The 24,094-nt window shown below is 39.8% G+C and overlaps 1 protein-coding gene across 3 annotated transcripts; it reads left to right on the top strand.

The window, feature by feature from the left end:
- The first annotated feature begins 286 nt into the window (after positions 1 to 286).
- HAVCR2 (hepatitis A virus cellular receptor 2) lies at positions 287 to 21,943 on the top strand. Of its 3 annotated transcripts, none has more exons than XM_029217473.1 (7): positions 287 to 1,560; positions 2,632 to 2,970; positions 3,773 to 3,940; positions 10,854 to 10,894; positions 12,575 to 12,701; positions 16,728 to 16,764; positions 18,424 to 21,943. In XM_029217473.1, the coding sequence occupies exons 1-7, from the start codon at positions 1,506 to 1,508 to the stop codon at positions 18,581 to 18,583; spliced, it is 927 nt and encodes a 308-aa protein (XP_029073306.1). In that variant the 5' UTR covers positions 287 to 1,505; the 3' UTR covers positions 18,584 to 21,943. The 3 variants fall into 3 exon arrangements, with proteins under 3 accessions (XP_029073306.1, XP_029073307.1, XP_029073308.1); XM_029217474.1 differs by having other exon boundaries at positions 3,857 to 3,940; positions 18,424 to 18,969; XM_029217475.1 differs by lacking the exons at positions 10,854 to 10,894; positions 12,575 to 12,701 and having other exon boundaries at positions 3,857 to 3,940.
- The last annotated feature ends 2,151 nt before the right edge of the window (positions 21,944 to 24,094 follow it).

Genomic DNA, 24,094 nt, shown 5'->3' with positions numbered 1-24,094 from the left:
TGGCACTATGGAAGTACACACATAGAACAAGCTGGATATTTATATTACTTGCATTTAATAAGGTTTAAAGTGAATTACAAGGACTTCCCTGGTGGTGCAGTGGTTAAGAAGCCGCCTGCCAATGCAGGCGACATGGGTTCGAACCCTGGTCCGGGAAGATCCCACATGCCGTGGAGCAACTAAGCCCATGCGCCACACCTACTGAGCCTGCGCTCTAGAGCCCGCGAGCCACAACTACTGAGCCCACGTGCTACAACTACTGAAGCCTGTGCACCTAGAGCCTGTGCTCTGCAACAAGAGAAGCCACCGCAACGAGAAGCCCGTGCACCACAACGAAGAGTAGCCCCCGCTCACTGCAACTAGAAAAAAATAAAATAAAATAAATAAAGTGAATGACAAGGAAATTCAGGCAGAGAAGACAGAGAAAGGCCACAGGGCTTTCAGAAACTATTTCATCGTGATCTTACTTCCCTTTTGTAAATAACCATTGGCTTTTAAGGTTTCCAGACAAAAGTTACTCTCCCAGGGCTGAGATTGTTTGGGTCTGAGATGTTACCTCAGTGATGGAGAGTGTGGCTGGAACTCAATACTTTCTGACAGTTAATGCCCAAAGCCTGTGGGGTGGGAGGAGAGGGGACATCTTGTGTATATGAGAGGAAATAGAGCATTGAGGTCCCCTCAGTTCCCCCCACAGGAGGGGGAAAGAAGCATTGCAGAAAGGAACGCATTTTTCCTAAGTGGAAGAGTTTGGAAGTTCAGGTCAAAGTCAGAATATTAGAGCAGGGAGCTGTGCATATATCACCTAGCACAATTTTCTCATTTTATAAACTTTATAAATGAGGAGGCAAACCTAACAAGGTTATATGACATAGCCCAATTCGTATTAGAGCAAAGGCTAAGAATTAGGCTCATGACCGGAGCGAAAAGGGCACCTAAACATGAGTATAAGGAATAGGCCATTCATGGTGGTATTTCCCACCTCCTAGTCCAGTGCCTGACACATAGTAGGTGCTTCATAAACATTGGTCACAGGACTCACCAGTTGACTGACTTGACTGAATGAATGCATGAGTGATACATTTCTACCTGTGTTTCCAATAAATACTGTCCACTTCAAACAGAGGACTATATATTATTTCACCGGAGACAGTAGAGGGTTCACTCTACTTGCCAAGAGACACTTGATGAAGTAACCCTTTTCTTCCTCTGATTATTGCTTCCTCTTTGTTGATGCGGACAGAATAAATGTCAGAGTCCTCACAGGATGTGTGTGGTCTAGCATAGGAGAGAAGCGGGGTTTCCTTTGCTGTCATCGTAGACTTGACAGTGTTAATAGAGGAGTGATTGGTCGTCAGACATCTGGTGTGCTGGGCCTGCAGTTGGGAGAGTGGCCACTGCTCCTGTGACTGGGGAGGAGAGACAGTTCCAGGAAGTACCCAGTTCAGCTGGAGAATTAAAACGGCACCTAAACAGAGCCATTCTTTGCCTTTTCTTCTTCAGAACCCATGTTTTCACATTTTTCCTTTGACTGTGTCCTGCTCTTGCTGCTACTACTTACAAGTAAGTCTGGAGTTTTGGAATTGGATGGTGCAGGATGAAGATGCAAGGATGGTCATCATAATGCTAGCAAGAGCAAAAGTTTGGAAGCAACCTAAATGTCCACCAGTAGGGTAGTGGGTAAAGAAATTATGATATATCCATGATACAAACAGTGATGCTGATGAAACATAATGATATGAGATGTCTGTAAGTCATAAGGTGAATTGAAGAAAACAAAGAGCAGAATAATGGGTATATTGGACTTCTCTCTCTCTGTGTGTGTGTGTGTGTGTGTGTGTGTGTGTGTGTGTGTGTTGCAGGGGAGTGGGAATACATGAATGCTTCTTAATGAATAGACTCTGGGAAAGGGAGCTGGGAAATGGAAAAGAGCAGGGAGAGGGCGTAGAGTTTTCATATACTTTTTATGCTGTTTGAATATGTGTGTGTACATATATATATATATATATATATATATATATATATATAAATTAATTTTCAACCTCAGAACAGCCATACACTAACTTCTTATTCAGCCAAGGGTTTTTATTTATTATGTGCCTGGTGCTTGAAAAACAAAAGAGATTTGTGTTAGGATAACTGCCCTGTGTTGGTGAACAGACAACTAGCCCAGATGGGTGAGCTCTTTTCCTGGCCGACAATTACCCATTGTCTGATTGTCTGTTTCCATCAGCACTGCCCTTCGGTGTTCACAGGACCGGCCACAGTTCTCTCCTGGGGCACTGGTTTTCAAAGGGAGGTTTTGAGACCAGCCATATCAGCATGTCCTGGGAGCTTGTTAGAAATACAAATTTTTGCCCCCCTCCCCCCGCCAAACTATTAAATCAGGAGCTCCGATTAATATTTAATCAGATTGATTAACTCTAAACTCTGATGGTTGAGCCCAGCTGTCTGTGTTTGAACAAGGCTTCCTGGAGATTCCAGTGCCCCTCAAGTCTGAGAATCATTGCTGTAGTGAACTGTCCTCCAAACAGGATAGCAGTAGTGGTTTCCTCTTTATTCTGCAAGGCATTGCTTGCAGTTTTCTTGAAATGGAGCAGCCTCCCTCATTGCTCTCCTTCCCTCTTTATGCAGGGTCTTTGGAAGGAGTATACGTGTCTGAGGTGGGTCAGGATGCTGATCTGCCCTGCGCCTACTCTCCACCCACCCCTGAGGATCTCGTGCCTGTGTGTTGGGGCAAGGGACCCTGCCCTTTGTTTCAATGTCACAGTTTGGTACTCAGCACTGATGGAAGGAACTTGAACTATTGGACATCCAGCAGATACCTACTAAAGAGGAATTTCCACAAAGGAGACGTGACCTTGACCATAAAGAATGTGACTTTAGCTGACAGTGGGACCTATTGCTGCCGGATCCAATTCCCAGGCCTAATGAATGACCAAAAATCAAACCTGGAGTTGGTCATCAAACCAGGTGAGTGGACCTTTGCATACTTTCTTTCTGAATGAGATTTGCCTGTGGATCATATTAAATACACTGATTGGTCTCACCTCTGGTCTTCTCAATTAAAGCCCTCAGGTTGGGCCCCTAAGACCTAAAGTTTAACAGGCCTCACCAGCAATGCCCAGCCATGTTTAATTCCCTCCATCTATTTTGAACCTCATGGCCAGGATCTAGAGAATGGAGGAAAGGCCTAGATCAGAGGTCTGAGTACCTGAGCGGTCATTAAAATCACCTGGGGAACATTTTAACTCCTACAGATGCTTGGGCTCCACCCCACAACCAGAAAAATCACCACCTCTGGAGGTAGAGCCTGAGTGCGGGGGTTTTACAAAGTCTACCCCTGATGATTCTCCCCCATGTGCAGCCAGGATTGAGAACCACTGGACTCTGCATGTGTCGGGGAGAGGGGGCACGTGTGCTTGCATATTTTAACATTTATAGAGCATGTACTTAGTGGCTGATGGAGCTAAGTTCAAATCTGACACTGCTTCTTACCAGCTGTGTAATCTTGGGCAAGTTATTTAAACTCTGTGACCTCCTCTGTAAAATATGATACTGCCTACCCTATAGGCCACTGGAAGGATTTTATGAGGTGTTTGATGAAAAACATTTACTGTGGCTGTAAGTTCCATTATTAACAATTATACTGTGATAATGATGACTGTAACACACCTCTGTCAGACATTTGGATTGTCATACACTCTCAACGAAGGTGTGTTCAGGTAGGTTTGGAAGTTGAGCATGTATTTCTCTTCTTTTGTTGTGTTTACAGTTATTTCTGCTGCCCCTTTGATTCCCTGCAACAAGCTCTCTTCTCTCAGAGAGGCCTCATCCTTACGTTGGTTTCTGTCTTTAGCCAAGGTCACCCCTGCTGGGACTCCATGGAGGGACATCACTACAGCCTTTCCAAGGACGCTCACCACCGAGGGACCTGGCTCAGGTAATTACATATGGGGTCTAGGAGGATGCCTTTAGTTGGTTTCTGAGTTAAGAGGATTTTGAATATGGGGAAAACATGAGAAAACAGTTTGAGTTTTCTCAAATTGTGCACCCAAGATAGTGTTTGAGGTGAGGGAGGTGGTGGAAGTAAATTTGTGCTGGGAAAAAGGAGCCCTGGGTTAGGGTTCTAAATTAGTCAGGAGTAGCCCTCAGACCTGGGCCAAAGCCTTTCACCTCTCTGGAAAGCAACTTCCTCTTCTGTCTGAGGTATGGGTTCAGAGACTTTTGGATCTCACCACCCAGTATAATTCCCAACCCCCAAAAAAGAATTTTGATGAGCTATGTATTTTGCCAAACAAGGAAAGAAAAATTTCTACTATTGCCACCCCTGCATTAAAAAAAAAGGACAGTTTTAAATTAAATATGTTTAATCTAATGAAAAACTCATTACGCTGTCCTTATTATTTTCTGATTTACTCCTGGACTGGTGATGTTTTCATGAACTGACTCCAGTCCATGTTTGGTGTAATCTGGATTAGGTGATTTCAAGAATCCCTTCTAATTGGAATAAAGTCCATCATCTTCCTCAGATTTTGACCTCAGAAGGAGCAGCTAAATTCTTCAACTAATTCAACAAGGACTTTTCCCTGCCGCTTTGGAAGAGAAGATAGGGTCGAAAGAGCAGACCTCAGGTCACGTTGATCAGGGAGGTTAATCTTAAATATTTCCTGTCAGAGTCCTGGTCTCCCTAAACTCTCTGGAGCTCAGTCTTTCATTCTGTAAAATGAGGTTAATAATAGGTAAATTCCAAATCCTAATCTCATAAATCTCAGATTTAAATAAGGAAGCGTGTCTAAAGTGCTTAGCCCAGTGTCTGATCATGGTACCTACTCAATACATGTTAGTTATTGTCATTATCGGTAAGATTCAGAGGCAGAATGAGATTGTGGTTAAGTATGTCAGTGACAGGCAGGATGGGTTCTAATGTCAGCTTTTTGTATTAGTTTCATGAACTCAGTTATGTTGCTCAAACTCTGTGAGGCTCAATTTCCTTACCTCTACAATGAGGGTAATTCCAGTGCCTATGTCATAAGATTGTTGTAAAGATTGATGTGATCATGTATGTAAAGCACTCAGCATAGTGCCTGGCCCAGAGAAAGCACTTAAATATTAATTATTATTATAGATATTAACATCAGCTCTCTAGAGGTTGAATCTTTGGTGGTTCTTTAGCCACTGGTAGCCAACATCTCTTACGAAATTAGTGAGGAAATTAAATATGGTGGAAACAGATGATCGCCCACGTAGTGGGCTAACCAAATCATACATGTGTTCATCATATGCCATTGTTATATTTTAAAGAATCCTACAACTGTAGACCTAGAAGAGACTTGAAGGATCCCACTTTCCCATCTCGTGTTTCGAGGTTCTTTACAACATCACTCCCAAGTTGGCATTTGCTGTATGCTTACACACCTTCTGAGATGGAGAGGTAGCTTCCTCACAACACAGTGCGTGTTTTTTTAGAAGTGTCTATACCATAACCAGAAGTGTCCTTCCTTTCAGTTTTTACTTGTTTGTTCCTTCCCTTTAGGGCAACAGAAATGGAGCCATCTTTTGCATCTGAGAATATAGGCAGAGCACCTACAATCTCTGAGCTTTTCAAAGGCCTGAGAAAATACTTAAACAAAGAAAGGCAATGGCTCCAAACTGTGAAAATCAAATGGAAAATTGAAATTAATTAGTATTTAATGACATGACTATAATATGTAATATTATTTCAGTTAGTTACATGCAAGTCAACTTGTGTGTAGTTACACCTTTTCTTTAGTGTGTAATGTGGGTACTTTTCTTTCAGTTTTGCAATTCTTTTTTTTTTTTTAATTTTTTATAACATCTTTATTGCAGTATAATTGCTTTACAATGTTGTGGTAGTTTCTGCTGTATAACAAAGTGAATCAGCTATACCTATACATATATCCCCATATTCCCTCCCTCTTGTGTCTCCCTCCCGCCCTCCCTATCCCATCCCTCTAGGTGGACACAAAGCAGCAAGCTGATCTCCCTGTGCTATGTGGCTGCTTCCCACTAGCTATCTATTTTACATTTGGTAGTGTATATATGTCCATGCCACTCTCTCACTTCATCCCAGTTTACCCTTCCCCCTCCCCGTGTCCTCAAGTCCATTCTCTACGTCTGTGTCTTTATTCCTGTCCTGCCCCTAGGTTCTTCAGAGCCATTTTTTTTTCCTTTAGGTTCTATATATGTGTTAGCATACGGTATTTGTTTTTCTCTTTCTGACTTACTTCACTCAGTATGACAGACTCTAGGTCCACCCACCTCACTTCAAATAACTCAATTTCATTTCTTTTTATGGCTGAGTAATATTCCATTGTATATATGTGCCACATCTTCTTTATCCATTCATCTGTTGATGGACACTTAGGTTGCTTCCGTGTCCTGGCTATTGTAAATAGAGCTGCAAAGAACATTGTGGTACGTGACTCTTTTTGAATTATGGTTTTCTCAGGATATATGCCCAGTCGTGGGATTGCTGGGTTGAATGGTAGTTCCATTTTTAGTTTTTTAAGGAACCTCCATACTGTTCTCCATAGTGGCTGTATCAATTTACATTCCCACCAACAGTGCAAGAGGGTTCCCTTTTCTCCACACCCTCTTCAGCATTTATTGTTTGTAGATTTTTTGACGATGGTCATTCTGACTGGTGTGAGGTGATACCTCATTGTAGGTTTGATTTGCATTTCTCTAATGATTAGTGATGTTGAGCATTCTTTTATGTGCTTGTTGGCAATCTGTATATCTTCTTTGGAGAAATGTCTATTTAGGTCTTCTGCCCATTTTTGGATTGGGTTGTTTGTTTTGTTGATATTGAGCTGCATGAGCTACTTGTAAATTTTGGAGATTAATCCTTTGTCAGTTGCTTCATTTGCAAGTATTTTCTCACATTCTGAGGGTTGTCTTTTTGTCTTGTTTATGGTTTCCTTTGCTGTGAAAAAGCTTTTAAGTTTTTTTTGTTTTTTTTTCGGTACACGGGCCTCTCACTGTTATGGCCTCTCCCATTGCGGAGCACAGGCTCCGGATGCGCAGGCTCAGTGGCCATGGCTCACGGGCCCAGCCACTCCGTGGCATGTGGGATCTTCCCGGACTGAGGCACGAACCCGTGTCCCCTGCATCGGCAGGCGGACTCTCAACCACTGAGCCACCAGGGAAGCCCAGCTTTTAAGATTTATTAGGCCTCATTTGTTTATTTTTGTTTTTATTTCCATTTCTCTAGGAGGTGGGTCAAAAAGGATATTGCTGTGATTTATGTCATAGAGTGTTCTGCCTGTGTTTTCCTCTAAGAGTTTTATAGTGTCTGGTCTTACATTTAGGCCATTCACATTTAGGTCTTTAATCCATTTTGAGCTTATTTTTGTGTATGGTGTTAGGGAGTGTTCTAATTTCATTCTTTTACATGTAGCTGTCCAGTTTTCCCAGCACCACTTATTGAAAAGGCTGTCTTTTCTCCATCGTATATTCTTGTCTCCTTTATCAAAAATAAGGTGACCATATGAGTGTGGGTTTATCTCTGGGCTTTCTGTCCTGTTCCATTGATCTATATTTCTGTTTTTGTGCCAGTACCATACTGTCTTGATTACTGTAGCTTTGTAGTATAGGCTGAAGTCAGGGAGTCTGATTCCTCCAACTCTGTTTTTCTTTCTCAAGATTGCTTTGGCTTTTTGGGGTCTTTTGTGTTTCCATACAAATTGTGAAATTTTTTGTTCTAGTTCTGTGAAAAATGCCCTTGGTAGTTTGATAGGGATTGCATTGAATCTGAAGATTGCTTTGGGTAGTATAGTCATTTTCACAATGTTGATTCTTCCAATCCAAGAACATGGTATCTCTCTCCATCTGTTTGTATCATCTTTAATTGCTTTCATCAGTGTCTTATAGTTTTCTGCATATAGGTCTTTTGTCTCCTTAGGTAGGTTTATTCCTAGTTATTTTATTCTTTTTGTTGAAATAGTAAATGAGAGTGTTTCCTTGATTTCTCTTTCAGATTTTTCATCATTAGTGTATAGGAATGCAAGAGATTTCTGTGCATTAATTTTGTATCCTGCTACTTTACCAAATTCATTGATTAGCTCTAGTAGTTTTCTAGTAGCATCTTTAGGATTCTCTGTGTATCCTGTCATCTGCAGTGACAGCTTTACGTCTTCTATTCCAATTTGGATTCCTTTTATTTCTTTTTCTTCTCTGATTGCTGTGGCTAAAACTTCCAAAACTATGTTGAATAATAGTGGTGAGAGTGGACAACCTTGTCTTGTTCCTTGTTTTTCTTTCTGACTTACTTCACTCTGTATGGCAGACTCTAGGTCCATCCACCTCACTACAAATAACTCAATTTCATTTCTTTTTATGGCTGAGTAATGTGGGTACATTTAATATGCTCGCTATAAAGTGGAGAGGAGCCTTAACAAGTAGGAGTCCCAAGGGTCTTTGAAGCTCCTAAACCCACTTTGAGCACAGAATAAATGCAATCTCTCTTCCACCTGAAGAAGGCAGGACTGGATCATGGATGAATCCTTAGCTTCGGAGGTAGACTTGGTTTGAATCTCAGATTTGCCAGTTAATAGCTGTGTGATTTGGACAAAGTACTTCTCTGAGACTCAGTTTCTTTTTTTAAAAATTGAGAAAATAACAGTACCTACGTATTGTGGTGAAGATTAAAAGATATTGTGCACATAAAGTGTGAAGCACCATGTCTGGCACATAATACATGCTAGATGGTAACTATTAAATTTATATACTTTTAAAATCATCACGTGCCTCCCCCATTGTTGTCTCCCCCCACCCCCCAGTCTCGGGTCCTCAAGGAAAAACATTGTAACTTTCTCCAACTGTCCCACCCATCTTGGTTGATGTCTACCTATGTGAAAATAAGGTGTGATAACCCAACAGTGCTCTATTTTATTGATCATTTTCACTGTAAAATGAAATTAAAAAAAAAAAAGTTAGACAGTCTTACCATTTAAGCCAAGAAAAGTAACTATAGGGAAGCAGAAACTGGATTTACACTAGAAAATGTTGTGTGTGGTTAAGATACATGTTTACTTAGTAGTTCCACCAGTGTGATTTTTAAATTCCTTTTGGGAAATAGGAGCTAAGGTAAGTGGAAGATAATCTCTTTCCTTTCCTTTTTTTTTTTTTTTTAAACTTTAGGCTGAGAATATGCTTTTATAATATTAAAATCAGAGTCTGTAAACCAGTTCTACATTAAAAGGTTTAGACTTCTAAGCTTCCAGAAAGTGACCTTGACATTTAGAAAGTTTCAGATCCTCTGACTCACACAGAAAAATACGTTGGCATGCTTCCCAAAGCTGACAACTTATTGGTTTTTAGAATGCAGTGTTTACGAGGTCAGGGCCTGTGCGCATCTTGTTCACTGTTCTGTCCCTGTCCCCTGTGCCTGGCATAGAGTGGGGGTGTAGTACATGTTCATCGAATGGATAGGCAGATGACTAACTAAATGAATAAAAAGGAAAGAAGGTGAGCTGGCAGCTGGGCAGTGTGGAGGCTTCATCATCACAGTGCCGAGATGAGCCTTGTTGGAGGCAGCACAGTTAAGAGTGTGTGCTTAAAGCCACGTGGACCTAAATTGGAAGGCCATTTCTGTTATTCACTAAGCTGTGTGACTTTGGGTAAGTCACTTAGCTTCCTAATTCTCAGCTTCTTCATCTCTGTAATGGGACTAATAGTCCCTACTTTAAGATAGTTGTTTTGAATGCTAAATGAGATACTTCCCTTGAAGAATTTAGTACAATGCCTGTTCATGGCAAATTATAGTTACAGTTATTATTATTTTCAATTTTTTAGGGAACAAAATACCCTGTCTTACTCTTAATGAGTAAATGTTAAATTTTTTTTAAAGAAAATTAACTTTCGTTACCTTTCAAATTCTAACCATGCCACATCTTCTTTATCCATTCATCTGTTGATGGACATTTGTACAATGGAATATTACTCAGTCATAAAAAAGGATGAAATAATGCCATTTGCAGCAACATGGATGGACTTTGAGATTATCATACTAAGTGAAGTAAGCCAGACAGAGAAAGGCAAATATCATATGATATCACTTATATGTGGAATCTAAAAAAAATGATACATACGAACTTATATACAAAACAGAAATAGACCTATAGACATAGAAAACAAACGTATGGTTACCAAAGGGGAAGGAGAAGGGAGGGATAAATTAAGAGTTGGGGATTAACATATACACACTACTATATGTAAAACAGATAATTAACAAGGACCTACTGTATAGCTATATAACTATAATATATAAGCTATATATATTATATAGTATAAGTATAACTATACTCAATATTTTGTAATAACCTATAAGGGAAAAGAATCTGAAAAAGAATATATATATATTCTGAATCACTTTGCTGTACACCTGAAACTAACACAACATTGTAAATCAACTATACTTCAATTAAAAAAATGAACAAAATAAATATTAGAGAACAGTTATTTGATCTAAAAAAAGTCTAATTATAATGCCTGCCTCTGTGTCATCAGTGTTGTTGGAATTTTGAAGACCTCTTTAGGGCCCTGAGGACACAACAAACCACATATTCAAAATAGGTTTTCCTGGAAGAAGTCTCCAATTCATAGAACATAAGTAGTTGGGTACATCATCTGGACGAAAAAAATGTGGTCATCCTGAAGTTGATTTGTAAGTGTTCAGTAAGTTTTGTTTGTCTCTCAGTTAATTATTGTGAAGATAATGGAGTAGAATTAATTTCAAATAGGATTATAGGTAGCTTTTAAGATTTAAAAAAACTCATATAAAAGAAAGCATTCTTAACTGTTCTACTGGCTATTTTTCTTCTTTGTGGCAGAGACACAGACACTGGAGACCCTCCATGATAAAAATCAAACAGTGAGTAACTGTGTGTGTGAGCTGACCTTAATGCTCAACTCAGAGGAAAAAAAGTATGGCTTTAGACTTCCTTCCTGCCCACTCATTCCTTGGGGGAAAACGCCTTAATCTCCCTTGGCTTCAGGTTCCTTGGCTGTAACATGTTGCTGATAACTGTTGTAACTGCAAGTCCTGTTGTAAGGATGGAGTGGGGTGATGCATGTAAAGTGCCTGTCGCATAGTAGGTGCTGGAAAACCAAAAGGAAGAAGCCTTAGCATTTTGTCCTTATTCTCAAATTTCACAGCTGTATACCACTGTGGAGGGTTCGGACACCCTCCATCACCCCAGAGTATGTTTCTCCTTGCTTCCATTGCAACCCTAATGACAAAGATTGTTTGTTTAAATTTATTTATTTATGATAAGACACAAGGCAAGAATATTCTAAGCCAAGAACTTAGGTATCTAACTAAAAATAAAGCAGTATTTTAATCGACCACCATTTTAGTGTCTCCCACCTTCTCAGAGTAAAAGGGAAAACCACTAAAACAGAGGTCCCCAATCCCCGGGCCGTGGACTGGTACTGGTCTGCGGCCTGTTAGGAACTGGGCTGCACAGCAGGAGGTGAGCAGCGGGTGAAAGCTTCATCTGCCGCTCCCCATCGCTCCCCATCGCTCGTGTTACCGCCTGAAGCATCCCCCCTCCATCCCCCCCAACCCCCGTCTGTGGAAAAATTGTCTTCCTTGAAACGCCAGAAAGGTTGGGGACCACTGCATTAGAGAACAACCTGATAGCAGTGACTGGAAAATTCTTTGAGGACGTATCCAGGAGTCTGCATTCATTTACCTCAATCTCTGACTCAGTGTCAAGCATTTTTTGTTTGTCCTGTCTTCTTTGCAATCCAGGTCTGCCTTTTCAGTACCTCTGTGTGCCCACAGTGCTTACTGCAAGTGACCTTGCACGGTGCACTCCTGCAGTAAATGTCTGTTGAATAAATGGAAGACTTAATTCCTTGACGTTGTTTTAAAAGTGTTTACCATTACTCTTTTTAAAGGAGGAACATGAAGTGAAATTTTAGAAGCAGTATGTTCGCTGTGACTGAGTTAACAAAATATCTAATTAATTAGAGCAATAGCAATAATAGCTACCACTGATTGAGATTTATCCTGTACCAGGCTCTGTGCCAAGCATTTTCTGGTTTTCATCACTTAATTTTCCAGATAACTCTACACAGCTCTTCCTGATGACACAGCTCTTTGGTGACAGAACTGGGATTTGAACCCAAGACAGTCTGGCTGCAAATTCCTAGCTTTTAAATCACTGTCTTTCTGTGAAAGTTGGGGTTTTATGGCAAGACACCAAATTTAGACCACTCTGAAACTCCCTGGGAACACCAGGGAATCATCAATGAACAGGGCCCCACTTTTTATGTGAGGAAAGGGGAGTCCATTTACTAAGGCTGCTTCTCCACCCACAGCACAGACAGGCACCTCTTATTCCCTTGCTAACTCCAAAGATTCAGCTAATCCCTTTCTTTGGGTGGTTTGAGGCTTGTCTAGAAGGGGACAGATCATGAGTCATTTCAAGGTCCCTGCGTTCCTGAGATACTGTGAAAGGGATGGTCCCATGCATAAGTCATGAGACTGGCTGGGCAGACAATGGATTTCTGGTCATTTGCTGCAATTCTGTTTGTGTTTCCATAGGAAATATCCACACTGGCTAATGAGTTACAAGACATGGGCACCACCACCAGAATAGGCCTCTACATCGGAGCAGGGGTTTCTGCTGGGCTGGCTCTCGTTCTTATCTCTGGTGCTTTAATTCTCAAATGTAAGTCATTTGATGGTGCTTCTCTCTCCATCTGATAAGGAACTGTTAATATAGGAACCAACACAAGCCTAAGATAGAACTATTAGTTTATATTTATACCTACAGGTGATTAGAATAAATACTCTTTAGTCCTTCCAAACCTCAACAATAATAATAGCTCATTTTTATTCAGTGCTTACCATGTAACAGGCATGTTTTATATTTATTATTGTCACCATCTCATATAAGGTAGATAGCACTGTTATTCCTATTCTCATAGCAGAGGAGAGTAACGTTTAGAGACAGTAAGCTTTCAAGGTTTTCTCAAGGTTTCAGAATCAATAAGTGGCAAAGCTGGAATTCGAATTCAAGCAGGTTGATTCTAGTACCTGTTTTTTTATCTTTTGTTAAGAAAATAAACCTTTTTAATTCATGAACATGTCCAGTTTTATTAGGAAGCACAACAACGACAATCACTTTCTTCTGTGCATTTTTCTATCTTATTTATTTCTCAGGCATGGTTCTTTAAAGAGGGGTAGCAGGTTCCTTTAACACTGGGTCATGCCCAGAGTCGCAGCGTTTGTATTTTCCTCCATTGTGACACTCAGCACACATATTTTATTTCTAAGTTACTTATCTTTATTAAAAAAAATTAAGTATGATTTATATGCAATAAACTGTATATTTAAAGTGTGTTCAACTTGATGAATTTCAATAGATGGTTTCACCCAGGAAACCATCACCGCAATCAATGCCCAAACACTTCCATCACCCCGAAAGCCTCACATACTTTTATAACTGTGACATATTCTCTTCTCTTTGGTGCAGAGACCAAGGCCTTATACCACTATTATTTTATCAGCTTTTCTTACTAATACATAAACATCAACTATGTGTAGGGTTACAAACCATTCCAAATTTTCCCAGGATTGAAGGAGGTTCCTAATGTGTGGGTTTTCAGTGCTAAAACTGGAACAGTCCAGGGAAAACTGGGATGAGTTGCTCATCCTGTGTGGCTTGAAGCTGCCAAGTGCTTTATGTGCATTAAATCCTCATAACTACCCTGTTGAGAAAGGTACTAATATTATTCTCATGTACCAGTTGGAGAACCAGTGTGCTAAAAGGTTAAGTAACTTGCCCAAAGCTACACAGTTAATTGATAGAGGATTTGAAACTGGGGCTGTCTTGCTCACCATTTTGTTACTCAGCCATTAATGGTAAATGGATTGCTGAGAGGAAGAAGCTACTCACCCCACTTACCTGGGTTTATGGAGAGATAGCAGTGGAGTTTGGAAATTGACCACATGAATATGGAGTCTACAGGTTGATAAGGAGCAATGACCACACCCGCTTTTTGAGTTTTGCCGAGGCCTGGATATTAGGGACTGTTCTGGTTTGTGTAGAGGGTATGCAAGCAGGGTGATGAGGAGTGGGAGAAGTCATGTTTTGTGCACACATATGATTACTCCCAAAACATGACTACATGGAAGAATAGATGGGAAAGTTGTATTCGATCTGCAGTCTTTTCCCTAGAAGTTGCTGGAGAAAATCATACAACCAAGGTGATAGGTTTTTAAGTCATGACATCAAAGCCATAAATTGGTACTCAGTAATGCCCAGCAATCCTGTATGTTTCTAGTGCACTGTCTGAGATGAGCATCACATACTTCATTGATGCTCAAATCTCCCTCGCCTCTCACTGCACTGATGAAGTATTAAAAGCCTGTTTCAACCACTTTGCCTCAGCCAAGACTTCGTTCTTCCTTTGATCACTTTCTCCAGAATCATCTCTCTCTCCATTCCTGTTTATGCTATTTTTATTAGTATAAAAATATGGCCTAGTTCACACATTTCTCTCCAGTGACTCCCATTTCTCTGCTCTCCTTTACAGCCGTATTTCTCAGATGAGTTGTTCCGACCTCTCACCCCTCCACACTCTTTAACCACGCCCCCTCCCAATTTAGCTTCTACACCTGAGGTGCCATGGAAATAGTTTCAGTCAAGCTCACCAGTGACCTCCATTTTGCTAAATCCTGTAGATACCTCTGTCTTCATTGTAGTACGCCTTTCAGCAATAACTAAGTTGATTCTCACTCATTCTAAAAAGTCTTCCTTCTCTTGGCTTCTGAAACACCAGTGTCTTCACTAGCCACACCTTTCAGTCATTTTTGTTATTTTCTCTTCTTCAGCATGATCTTTAGATGTTGTGATTCCCCAGGGCTGGCCCTTTTCCTCTCTCCATGCCCTCTGGCTGATGACGACCTATATTCCCATAGACTTAAATGTCATCCTTAATTTCTCTCTCCAGCACTCAGAGGTGTTGATACTGATTGGCCAGCTGTCCAGTTGTTATCTCCACTTAGATGTGTCCCACGTTGTGTCAAGAAAGGAGCTCTAGAGTCTATATTCCACCTTTTTAGAACCCAACCTCCCCCTCCCTGATCTTCTTCATCATAGTGTTTCATTATCATACATCTGGTTGCTTAAGCCAGAGAGCCAGAAGCCATCCTTGAATCCCCTCTTTCATCACTCCTAATACACAATCCAACTTCACTTTCCTGCACTTTCTCCAAATCATATCTAAAATCCATTCGTAATTCTGCATCTCTCTTTCACCACCTTACTCTGAGGCAGTTCTCTACTTACCTCCTCATTTTTTCATACCTCCTTTTAATTCATTCTCCACACAGCAGCCAGAGTGATTGTCTTAAAACCCAGTCAGATCATATTTCTGGCCTTCAGTTATTTCCGATGTCTTAGAATAAAATCCAAACTCCTGATTATGACTTACAAGGTCCTATAGTATCTAGCCCAGCCTCCCTCTTAGACCTTACCTTGTGCCACTCTCTTATTCCAGCCATGCTTTCAGTTTCAGCCACTCACTACTATCTTTACCAGGGCTTTACTCGATCCAGAATGCTCACCCCGGCTTTTCATTTGGCTGACTCATTCTCTTCTTTCAGAACTGAGCTTAAAGATCATTTCTTTTGAGAATTCTTTCCTGATTACCTTCTTGATTATCTATTCCAGTGCATTGTTGTTTTTTTTAAAAATTGAAATACAGTTGATTTACAATATTGTGTTAGTTTCAGGTATACAGCAAAGTGATTTCAGTTATATATATATAAAATATATATATATATATTTTCAGATTCTTTTCCATTATAGGTTATTATAAGATATTGAGGGCTTCCCTGGTGGCGCAGTGGTTGACGGTCCACCTGCTGATGCAGGGGACACGGGTTCGTGCCCCGGTCTGGGAAGATCTCACATGCCGTAGAGCGGCTGGGCCCGTGAGCCATGGCCGCTGAGCCTGCGCGTCCGGAGCCTGTGCTCTGCAACAGGAGAGGCCACAGCAGTGAGAGGCCCGCGTACCAAAAAAAAAAAAATTGAGTATAGTTCCCTTGCTATACAGTAAATCCCTGTTGTTTATCTATTTTATTTATAGTGGTGTGTATCTGTTATTCCCAAACCCCTAATTTATCCCTACCCCCCCCTTCCCTTTGGTAACCATAAGTTTGTTTTCTGTGTCTGTTCCTGTTTTACAAATAAATCCATTTGTATTATTTTTTAGATGTCACATGTGTGACATCATATAATATTTGTCTTTGTCTGATTTACTTCACTCAGTATGATAATCTCTAGGCCCATCCATTTTGCTGCAATACTTTTCTTTCTATTACATCACGATTTGAAATTATTTTATTTTTCCCACTTACTTTTTTTTTCTTAAATGCCTCTCTCACTAGAAGACAAGTTTCATGATGTCAGGGCTCACAGTTCACCTTTGTGTCCCTGGTGCTTAGCATACTACCAGACACGTAGTGGGCGCTCCCTACATTTGTTAAATATGAAAAATGCACCTTCATTACTTTCAGCATAGTTTATGTAATAAATCAAGACGCATATCAGTGGTTTGATTTAATTCAATCTAATAGGTAGACCAGACTTCCCTAAACAATCTTTGCCTCCAGTTAGCTCATTTTATTTATCTCATTTACTTTATGAAAGCATTTTAAATTGACTTTTCTTCGCCTTTTTACCTAGGGTATTCTGATAGCAAAGAGAAGATACAAAATTTAAGGTAAGAATAATGCGTGCAGTAGTGGAAGGTGGGAATCTTGGATATTCCTACTCTAATTTGGGCTTTGATCTTTGCTCTTAGAAGTCCTACCCTGAGACTTTGGGATCTAAATTTTTACTACTTCCTTTTTGCTTTAGGCCTAGATTTATGAAATGCAAATTTAACATGCTGCTCGGTTTTATTCTTGATCCCTAATCCCTCTAGCTTCTTTAGTCCTAAAGTTAAGGTAGAGAATTTGTCTCCCATTGATAGGAAATGCTTATATATTTCTGATTAAAGGGCTTTTTCAGTGAACTGACCCTTCAGCTGATTGAGTACTTACTACATCCGGGTTCTGGGTGGCCACTGGTTTATAGACGTGAACAAGAAACTCAGAATCTACTCTCAGGGCTTTTACAACCCAGCCCAGCTCTTCTTAACTCTGATTGCCTATTAGAATCATCCAGGGCACTTAAGCATACTATTGTCAACCCCAGAGCAAATAAATCAGAATCTTTGGGGATGAGGCCTAACCATAGGTATTGTTCTAAAAACTTTCAAGAAAAAAGTGATTCTGTCCACTGCATACTCTCTAAACCACTAATAATTTTAGACTAAATCTAGATCGTATAGTTATGAAGACAAAATAGTCTGCAGTAAAAAAGTCAAATAAGATCAAATAAAATATTTAATTATCAATGGCTTTATATTTTCTGTGTCAGTATTCTTTATTAGAGCTGAAACTTGAAATGTGGTAATATCAATAGGTAATATTTACATGCAATAATTCATTCTTTATGAAATTATTTGGTTAATGTTCATCTCCACCTATAAATGTAAACTCCATAGAAAATTAGGAACTTGTCTGCCACATTAACAACTGTATCTCCTAGCACACACCTAATTCTTAGTAGGCATTTGATATTTGAGGATTGAATGAATAAACGTTCCTTACAGCAGCCCTGTGAGATAGAGTACTTATTCCCATTTTATAGAGGAGGACCCTGAGACACTAAGTTTACTAATATACAGCCTCTAGGGGATTTTTGTGTTTTGTTCACTGTTGCATCTCTTGATGCATAGAACAGTATAAACACGTTAAATAGTTCTTGAATGGATAAATGAAAACAGCAAATTCAACTTACCCAAGATCACGTGGGTGGAAAGCAACAGAGGCAGAATTTGAACTCAAGTCTCATTGGATCCATAACACATTCATTTCTTTTACTTTTTGAAATTGTTCAAGCTGACATAATAATTGAAATAATAGTGCAAGGAACAGCAGAACCCTTCACCTAAGCATGTCATTTAATATTTTGTCACATTTACTTTATCTGTTTATTTACATACATATTTTTTTTTCTGAACCATTTGTAAAGGTGTTTCAGACATCTTGACATTTCACCTAAACACTTCAGTCTGCACTTCCTCAGAATAAGGACATTCTCTTAGATAACACAATGCCATTTTTATACCTAAGAAAATTCAGATTAATTTGAATTTGTGCAGTTATTCCCCAGACTATTTTCATTACTATTTTATGTTTCCCCTGCCTAGTCAGGACCTGATCAAGGATCATATACTGCCTTGGTGGCTATCTTTTCAGCAAAGCCCATTCTTTTAACTCTATTCCATGTTGCCTGGGATGCTTAACTCAACTGCATCACTTTATTTCCACAGCCTCATCACTTTGGCCAACCTCCCTCCCTCGGGGTTAGCAAATACAGCAGGAGAGAGGACACATCCAGAGGAAAACATCTATATCATTGAGGAGAACGTATATGAAATGGAGGATCCATACAAGTATTACTGCTCCGTCAGCAGTGGGCAGCAGTCCTGACAACCCCTGGGCTGTTGTCTTTCAACGCCACCAGATTCACCACTTCCTTTTGGGGTTTGGGGTTATCTTCTTTGAAAACTATGAGATGGCTCACCTGACTGGTTTTAGAGGTTCTGTCCTCGGCCACCGAGCAGAGTTTTTCCATGTTCTAAAGATAAGTAGCTCACCCGAGGATTGAACTGGGACCAGCATTGTACTTAGACAGGCACAACATTACCTCTGTGTTCCCGCCACCCAACTCGGAGGCTGCTAATCAGGGCATTAGAGCTCAAATGGGCTTTTATAGAGAGTAGGAATTCTTAATATGGGGTCTCTGGAATTCCAGATATTCAGTTATATGGTGTGTCCGTGAAGCTTCTGAAAATACAGGGGAAATTATGTGCTGAGATACGTGCGTGTCTTTTTTGGTACAGGAAGTCTAAAGGGGCCGCCGATTCTCAAAGAGCTCTGTGAACCATGGCAGGTTCGGAAACTATTGGAGTAGGAGTAGATGGTCTTGAAGGTTCCCTTTGAGTCTCAAGGTTGATGCTTCTTTGAATGTTGACTCTGTGACAGTAAGTGCCAGTGCACAGCTCTCCTTGGCCTAAGTTAAGAAGACTGCCCAGCAAGGCCTGTGGTGTGGCAGGTGCTCCTGGAGAAAGAGGAAGTATGCTTAGTGTGTGTTGACAGGTTTTGCTTGGGGTGCACTCAGAGGGAAAGATCTCTGACCAACTTCTCCATTCATGGAAAGAACTTGAGCTGTGTTTCTCACAAAAGAAGAAGTAGTGACTGGGACACAAATTCTGTTTCCTGGTGGAAAGTAGGTAAAGGGCTCCAGCCATCTGTATTTGTCCCTGTCAGATCCCCTGATGGAAAGACAATGGCCCTTAAGCTTCAGTTCCAAGATGGTAGAGAGTAGGTCTATCTTGCCTATTTGCTTCCTCCCCAGTCTTGGCACAGCTCTGACACATAATACGGATAGAAACTTACTAAATATCTTTGGAGTGAAAAAATTAAAGAAGCAGAAAGGTAGATTTCTGGGAAGACTTTTCCATTGGAGAGCTCAGACAGAGCTTCACTTGTTGGGGAACTCGAAAATACTCCTAAGCTCCCTTTTCTGCTCTTGTCCAGCATCTGCTCTTCTCAGCATCCTTTCCTTCTCAGGCCCTTGGAAGTGTGTTATTGTCTTTTTTCCCCTTTCTGCTGAATGAATCAACAATAGGGACCTGTCGCTGCCTGAAAACTGCCTTCCCCAGGTGATGACTGAGCTGCTACTGCGTTGCATGCAGGAGATGTTGGTCACCAAGGATGCAGGCAGCCTGTCTGTTGCAGTGTTTGGGCTGCATCTGGGCAGTATTGGGAAGCACTGGCTTTCTACAGGGAGATCAGTTTGCAAAGTTCCAGGCAGTAGCTATTTAACAAGCTGAAAAGTTAAGCGTTTTAAATTTATGAAATTCTAGAGGGAAGGGACCACAGAAAACATATGAACCAGATTAATGATTCCCCCACAAAAGGGATTCTTATTCTGCAAAAATCCTTACACAAGAATATATATACAAAGGCGATCATTGCAATGGTGTTTGTGAGAGATGTTTTCCATCAGTTGGGGAATAATTGGTTATTGTGGTATGTCAACACACTGGCACAAGTAAAAAATTAGGTGGCTTCATCATTGAGCTGTTTTGCTAATTCAACAAATATTAAGTGCTTACTCTGTGCCAGGTTCTCTGGTGCTGGGATCATAGAGAGAGACCAAATAGACACATCCCTGACCCCACAGAACTTCTGATTGATCTGACAGGAAGGATGATTTCATTCAGTCAGTCATTCTTTCAGTGAACATTTTTTGTCGACTGCTTTGTGCCAGACGCTGTTTTAGTTCCTAGAAATATAGCAGTTAAGGAAACAGACAAGATCCCGACTCTCACAGACCTTGTGTTACTTGTCAAAGGAGAAATCTATATTGCTAAGTCAAAAGAAAAAAGAGTTCTAGAATAGTATATGTAGTTAATGCTAATTTTTTTTTGCCTTTAAATAATCCAGAAGAATATTCCCAAATTAATATGGTTATTCCACAAGGGCAAATAGTCAAAAGATAGTTTCACTTTTTGCTTTTATGTGCTTCTATAATTTGAATTATTTTATCCATTTTTTGTAATAAAAAAATAGATTTAAATACTGTAGCAATGTTTTCCTGTCCACCCTCCTCCTCATAGAAAGAAATTAAGACTTGGATAAGTTAAGTTCAAGGTCAAGGCGGGCAGTAGAGTGCGCCAGCACTCTAGACGTGTCTAGAGTGTTCCAGCAGAGATTGGAACCCTGGTTTTCAGGGTAGGATCCACTCTACATCAATTATTTGTAATACAGAAGATGGCAGAAAGGGTAACAAACTATCAAGCTACCCCAGAGGGTCTGGGCAATGGCAAGTGGTCACTTAATTAAAAACAATGTAAAAAGATTGAATGTGTGGTTTGCTCTTAGAAGTGCTTAGGATTTTTCTCCCAGAGCTCTGCCATAGAGACCCACAGTACAAGAAGAGGCTCCTTGATCTCTTCAAACTGAAAAATTAAGGTCTTACCGTGTTTTAACTGCCTATCACTTCTAGTGTTAGAATTCCCCAGGCAGAAATTCCAAGTGGTTTAACCTGTCATTAATTTATTTGGGGGCATCCCTTCATGCCTAGTCCCATATAAATTTAATTCTCATTTAAGCTTGAATTTAAAAAAAAACTGAATACAAATTAATTTTCTGTCCAGATTTCTACTGAGAAAGTCTTTCTAGAGGTAAGTAGAGATGCCCTTCGTGCTGTAATTTTTAAGATTTTTGTCATCCTTTTCTGGGGCTCAGTTGGGAAGTGGGAAAAAGGAGAGGGGCAGCTGGAACACTTGGTTGGAGGGTTCTCAAGCTTCAGGAGGGCTCAGATTTTGGCCTATTTTCAGTGGAAAACCTATGCAGTGGAGCAATATGAGTTTCAGGATTCTAGATCCTCTATCTTTTTTTTCAGTTGTATTGACTAATTATAAAGGTCATTCCAAGTCACTCTTTTATTAGTAGTAGTTTTCTTTTGTAAATTCTTAGTCAAACTCCTTCTGCTTATGGTGTGACTCTTTTTCCAGTGAAAGCAGTGATGTTTAAAGAAAAAAAAAGTTATTTAAGCTATTCAGGTGTGGTGGTGGCACTGGGACATCTGTTTAAATACCCACATTATTTTAATATAATTGTTTTGTGGATGGGTCACCTTTGGAAAATATTTTATTATAGCTTTATAGTCTATACTTAACAAGCTGCTTCATGATAAGTTGACATGTCCTTTGTAATTTCTACATTTTGAAATTGTACTTTTTCATGCATTTTACACCTAGTTTGTGTAAAATAGAAATATTTCACACTCCAATGCAGTGTTATCTTCTTTTGGTCAGTTCTGAAATATCCTTATATCCATATATCTATATTGAATCTGTTTTAAATTTTATTACCCAGTTTTACTTGCCATTCCTGTTCACTTGCATGCAGAATTTAGTTTTTATTCTGGAAACCCTTAAGTAAAAAGTAACAACTGTAAAAATATAGGTGAAGGTTGCCATACTAATAATGTAGATTTTTTATTCATTTCTTTATCCCAAAGTTCACCACAAGATCTTAGCAAAAATCTCTTGACCTTAATCTGAGGGCTGAAGCAAGGAGCCAATGGTGAGGGGCTTTGAAAGCTGCCAGCTGCCCAGGCCTCAGTGAAGTCCTCGGAGGGGTGATCCCTTTCCTGTTCTCTCCAGCAAGCCTCCTACTCCAACAAAAATTCCTGGTAGCTAAGCAGCAACCAGACAGCCTCTAACCACCAGGGAAGAAAGGAGTTTTCTGAATAGATGGAATTTCAGGTGAGAACTAAGGAATATGACATTTAGTTATCCTAGCTGCCTTATTTCAAGCAAATGTGTTTACAAGGAACTCTGGGTGGGCAAGCTAACTTGGAGCCAATTGCTTTACAGTACGTTGAGACTCTGAGTAAGAATCTCTAAGCAGAAAATACATCTTGTTAGAGTGCTTGTTTCCCTTTTTTTTTTTAGGTTTTTATTTTGAAATAATTTGAGATTTGCCGAAAAATTGCAATGATAGTACAAAGAGTTCCTGTATTCAGCAGTTTTTTCAGTTAACAGCTTATATAACCATGGTACCATTTGTCAAAACTAAGATCTTAACATTGGCACGTGACTATTAACTAAACTACAAATTTTGCTTGGATTCCTACTACTGGCTTTTAAATTTTTAAATTAAGTGCTTTTTGAAAAATAGAGTAGAGTTTAAATTCAAGGTGAAAGTCCCTATTCCGTGTCCTCTCTATCAAAATTTCTCCCCAGTCCTACTCCCCAGGAACAGTCCTTCTAGGCCAGCACTGTCCAGTAGAAATACAGTGTTGTTGTTGTTTTTCATTTTAAGTCTTCACAATCCAGTGAGTGTTTTCCATTTAGAGCACATCTCCATTCTGACTAGTCACATTTTAAGTGCTCAACAGCCACATGTCGCTATTGGCTCTAGAATTAGCAAAGTTCTGGGCCATTCTCTATTTTTTCTCTCATATACAGACACACACACACACACACACACACACACACACACGCACGCACACACGGTAACCTAATTTCTTCCACTGCTTATAGAAGACCATCGCTCCATGTCAGAATGGGACAGCAGCCTTTACTTAGATAGCTATGTAGTATTAAGTAGAACAAATGTGCATAACCTATTAAATCACTTTTGCATGCATAGATGTTTAGTTGGGTTTTTTCCGCCCCCCATTTCAAATAAGGCTGCAAGGAACATCCTTTATTCAAAAACCTATGTGCATTTGTGTACTTCCAATGTATATGATTCTGGATATGGAAATGCTGTGTCAAAAGATGTGATTGTATTTGAAGTATCATGACAATAGTACAGTAGTATATATATATATATATATATATAATTTTAACATCTTTATTGGAGTATAATTGCTTTACAATGGTGTGTTAGTTTCTGCTTTATAACAAAGTGAATCAGTTATACATATACATATGTTCCCATATCTCTTCCCTCTTGTGTCTCCCTCAGAACAGTAGTATATTTTTGAACAAATATACCAGTCAGTGTATTACTAAATGCATATTATCTTTCTCAAGGCAGTCATTTTAGAAAGCAATTTATTTCAACAGTGTTCCTTTCACTCAAAGTAATTTGGTTTTGGTTTTTGAAATTTGACTTAAGAATCAGTTTAAGCTAAAATAACTAGGCCAAGTGACTCTCGTAGGCCTTATTCCTTTGTAGTCACATTTAATATTTATTCACTCATTTATTTCCTCCCTCCCTACTCCCCTCCCTCCATTCCATCCATCCAGTTCCACTTTTGCTTTCCTAATAGTTTGTTCTCCTCACACAGCAGCCTAAGTATTTTCTTTTTCTTTTTTAAAACTCATCAACCAGGTTCAAATACTCTGTTATTTAAAACCTTTCAACAGCTCCGCCAGGGCCTGAACTTTCTTCTGACCTCACCAACCCCTCCTT

Source organism: Monodon monoceros, unplaced genomic scaffold (genome assembly GCF_005190385.1).
Source record: "Monodon monoceros isolate NGI ecotype Baffin Bay Population unplaced genomic scaffold, NGI_Narwhal_1 Super_Scaffold_12, whole genome shotgun sequence".
In the NCBI taxonomy this organism is placed as follows: domain Eukaryota; kingdom Metazoa; phylum Chordata; class Mammalia; order Artiodactyla; family Monodontidae; genus Monodon; species Monodon monoceros.
Note: the sequence above shows the minus strand (reverse complement) of the source record. Positions and strands in the feature narration are given on the sequence as shown.

Excerpts from the sequence above, each read along its gene's own strand:
- HAVCR2 (XM_029217473.1), top strand. The coding sequence starts at position 1,506 with ATGTTTTCACATTTTTCCTTTGACTGTGTCCTGCTCTTGCTGCTACTA. Across the intron at positions 2,971-3,772 it reads GGAGTTGGTCATCAAACCAG|TTATTTCTGCTGCCCCTTTG; the intron begins GTGAGTGGACCT and ends TTGTGTTTACAG. Across the intron at positions 12,702-16,727 it reads TGGTGCTTTAATTCTCAAAT|GGTATTCTGATAGCAAAGAG; the intron begins GTAAGTCATTTG and ends CTTTTTACCTAG.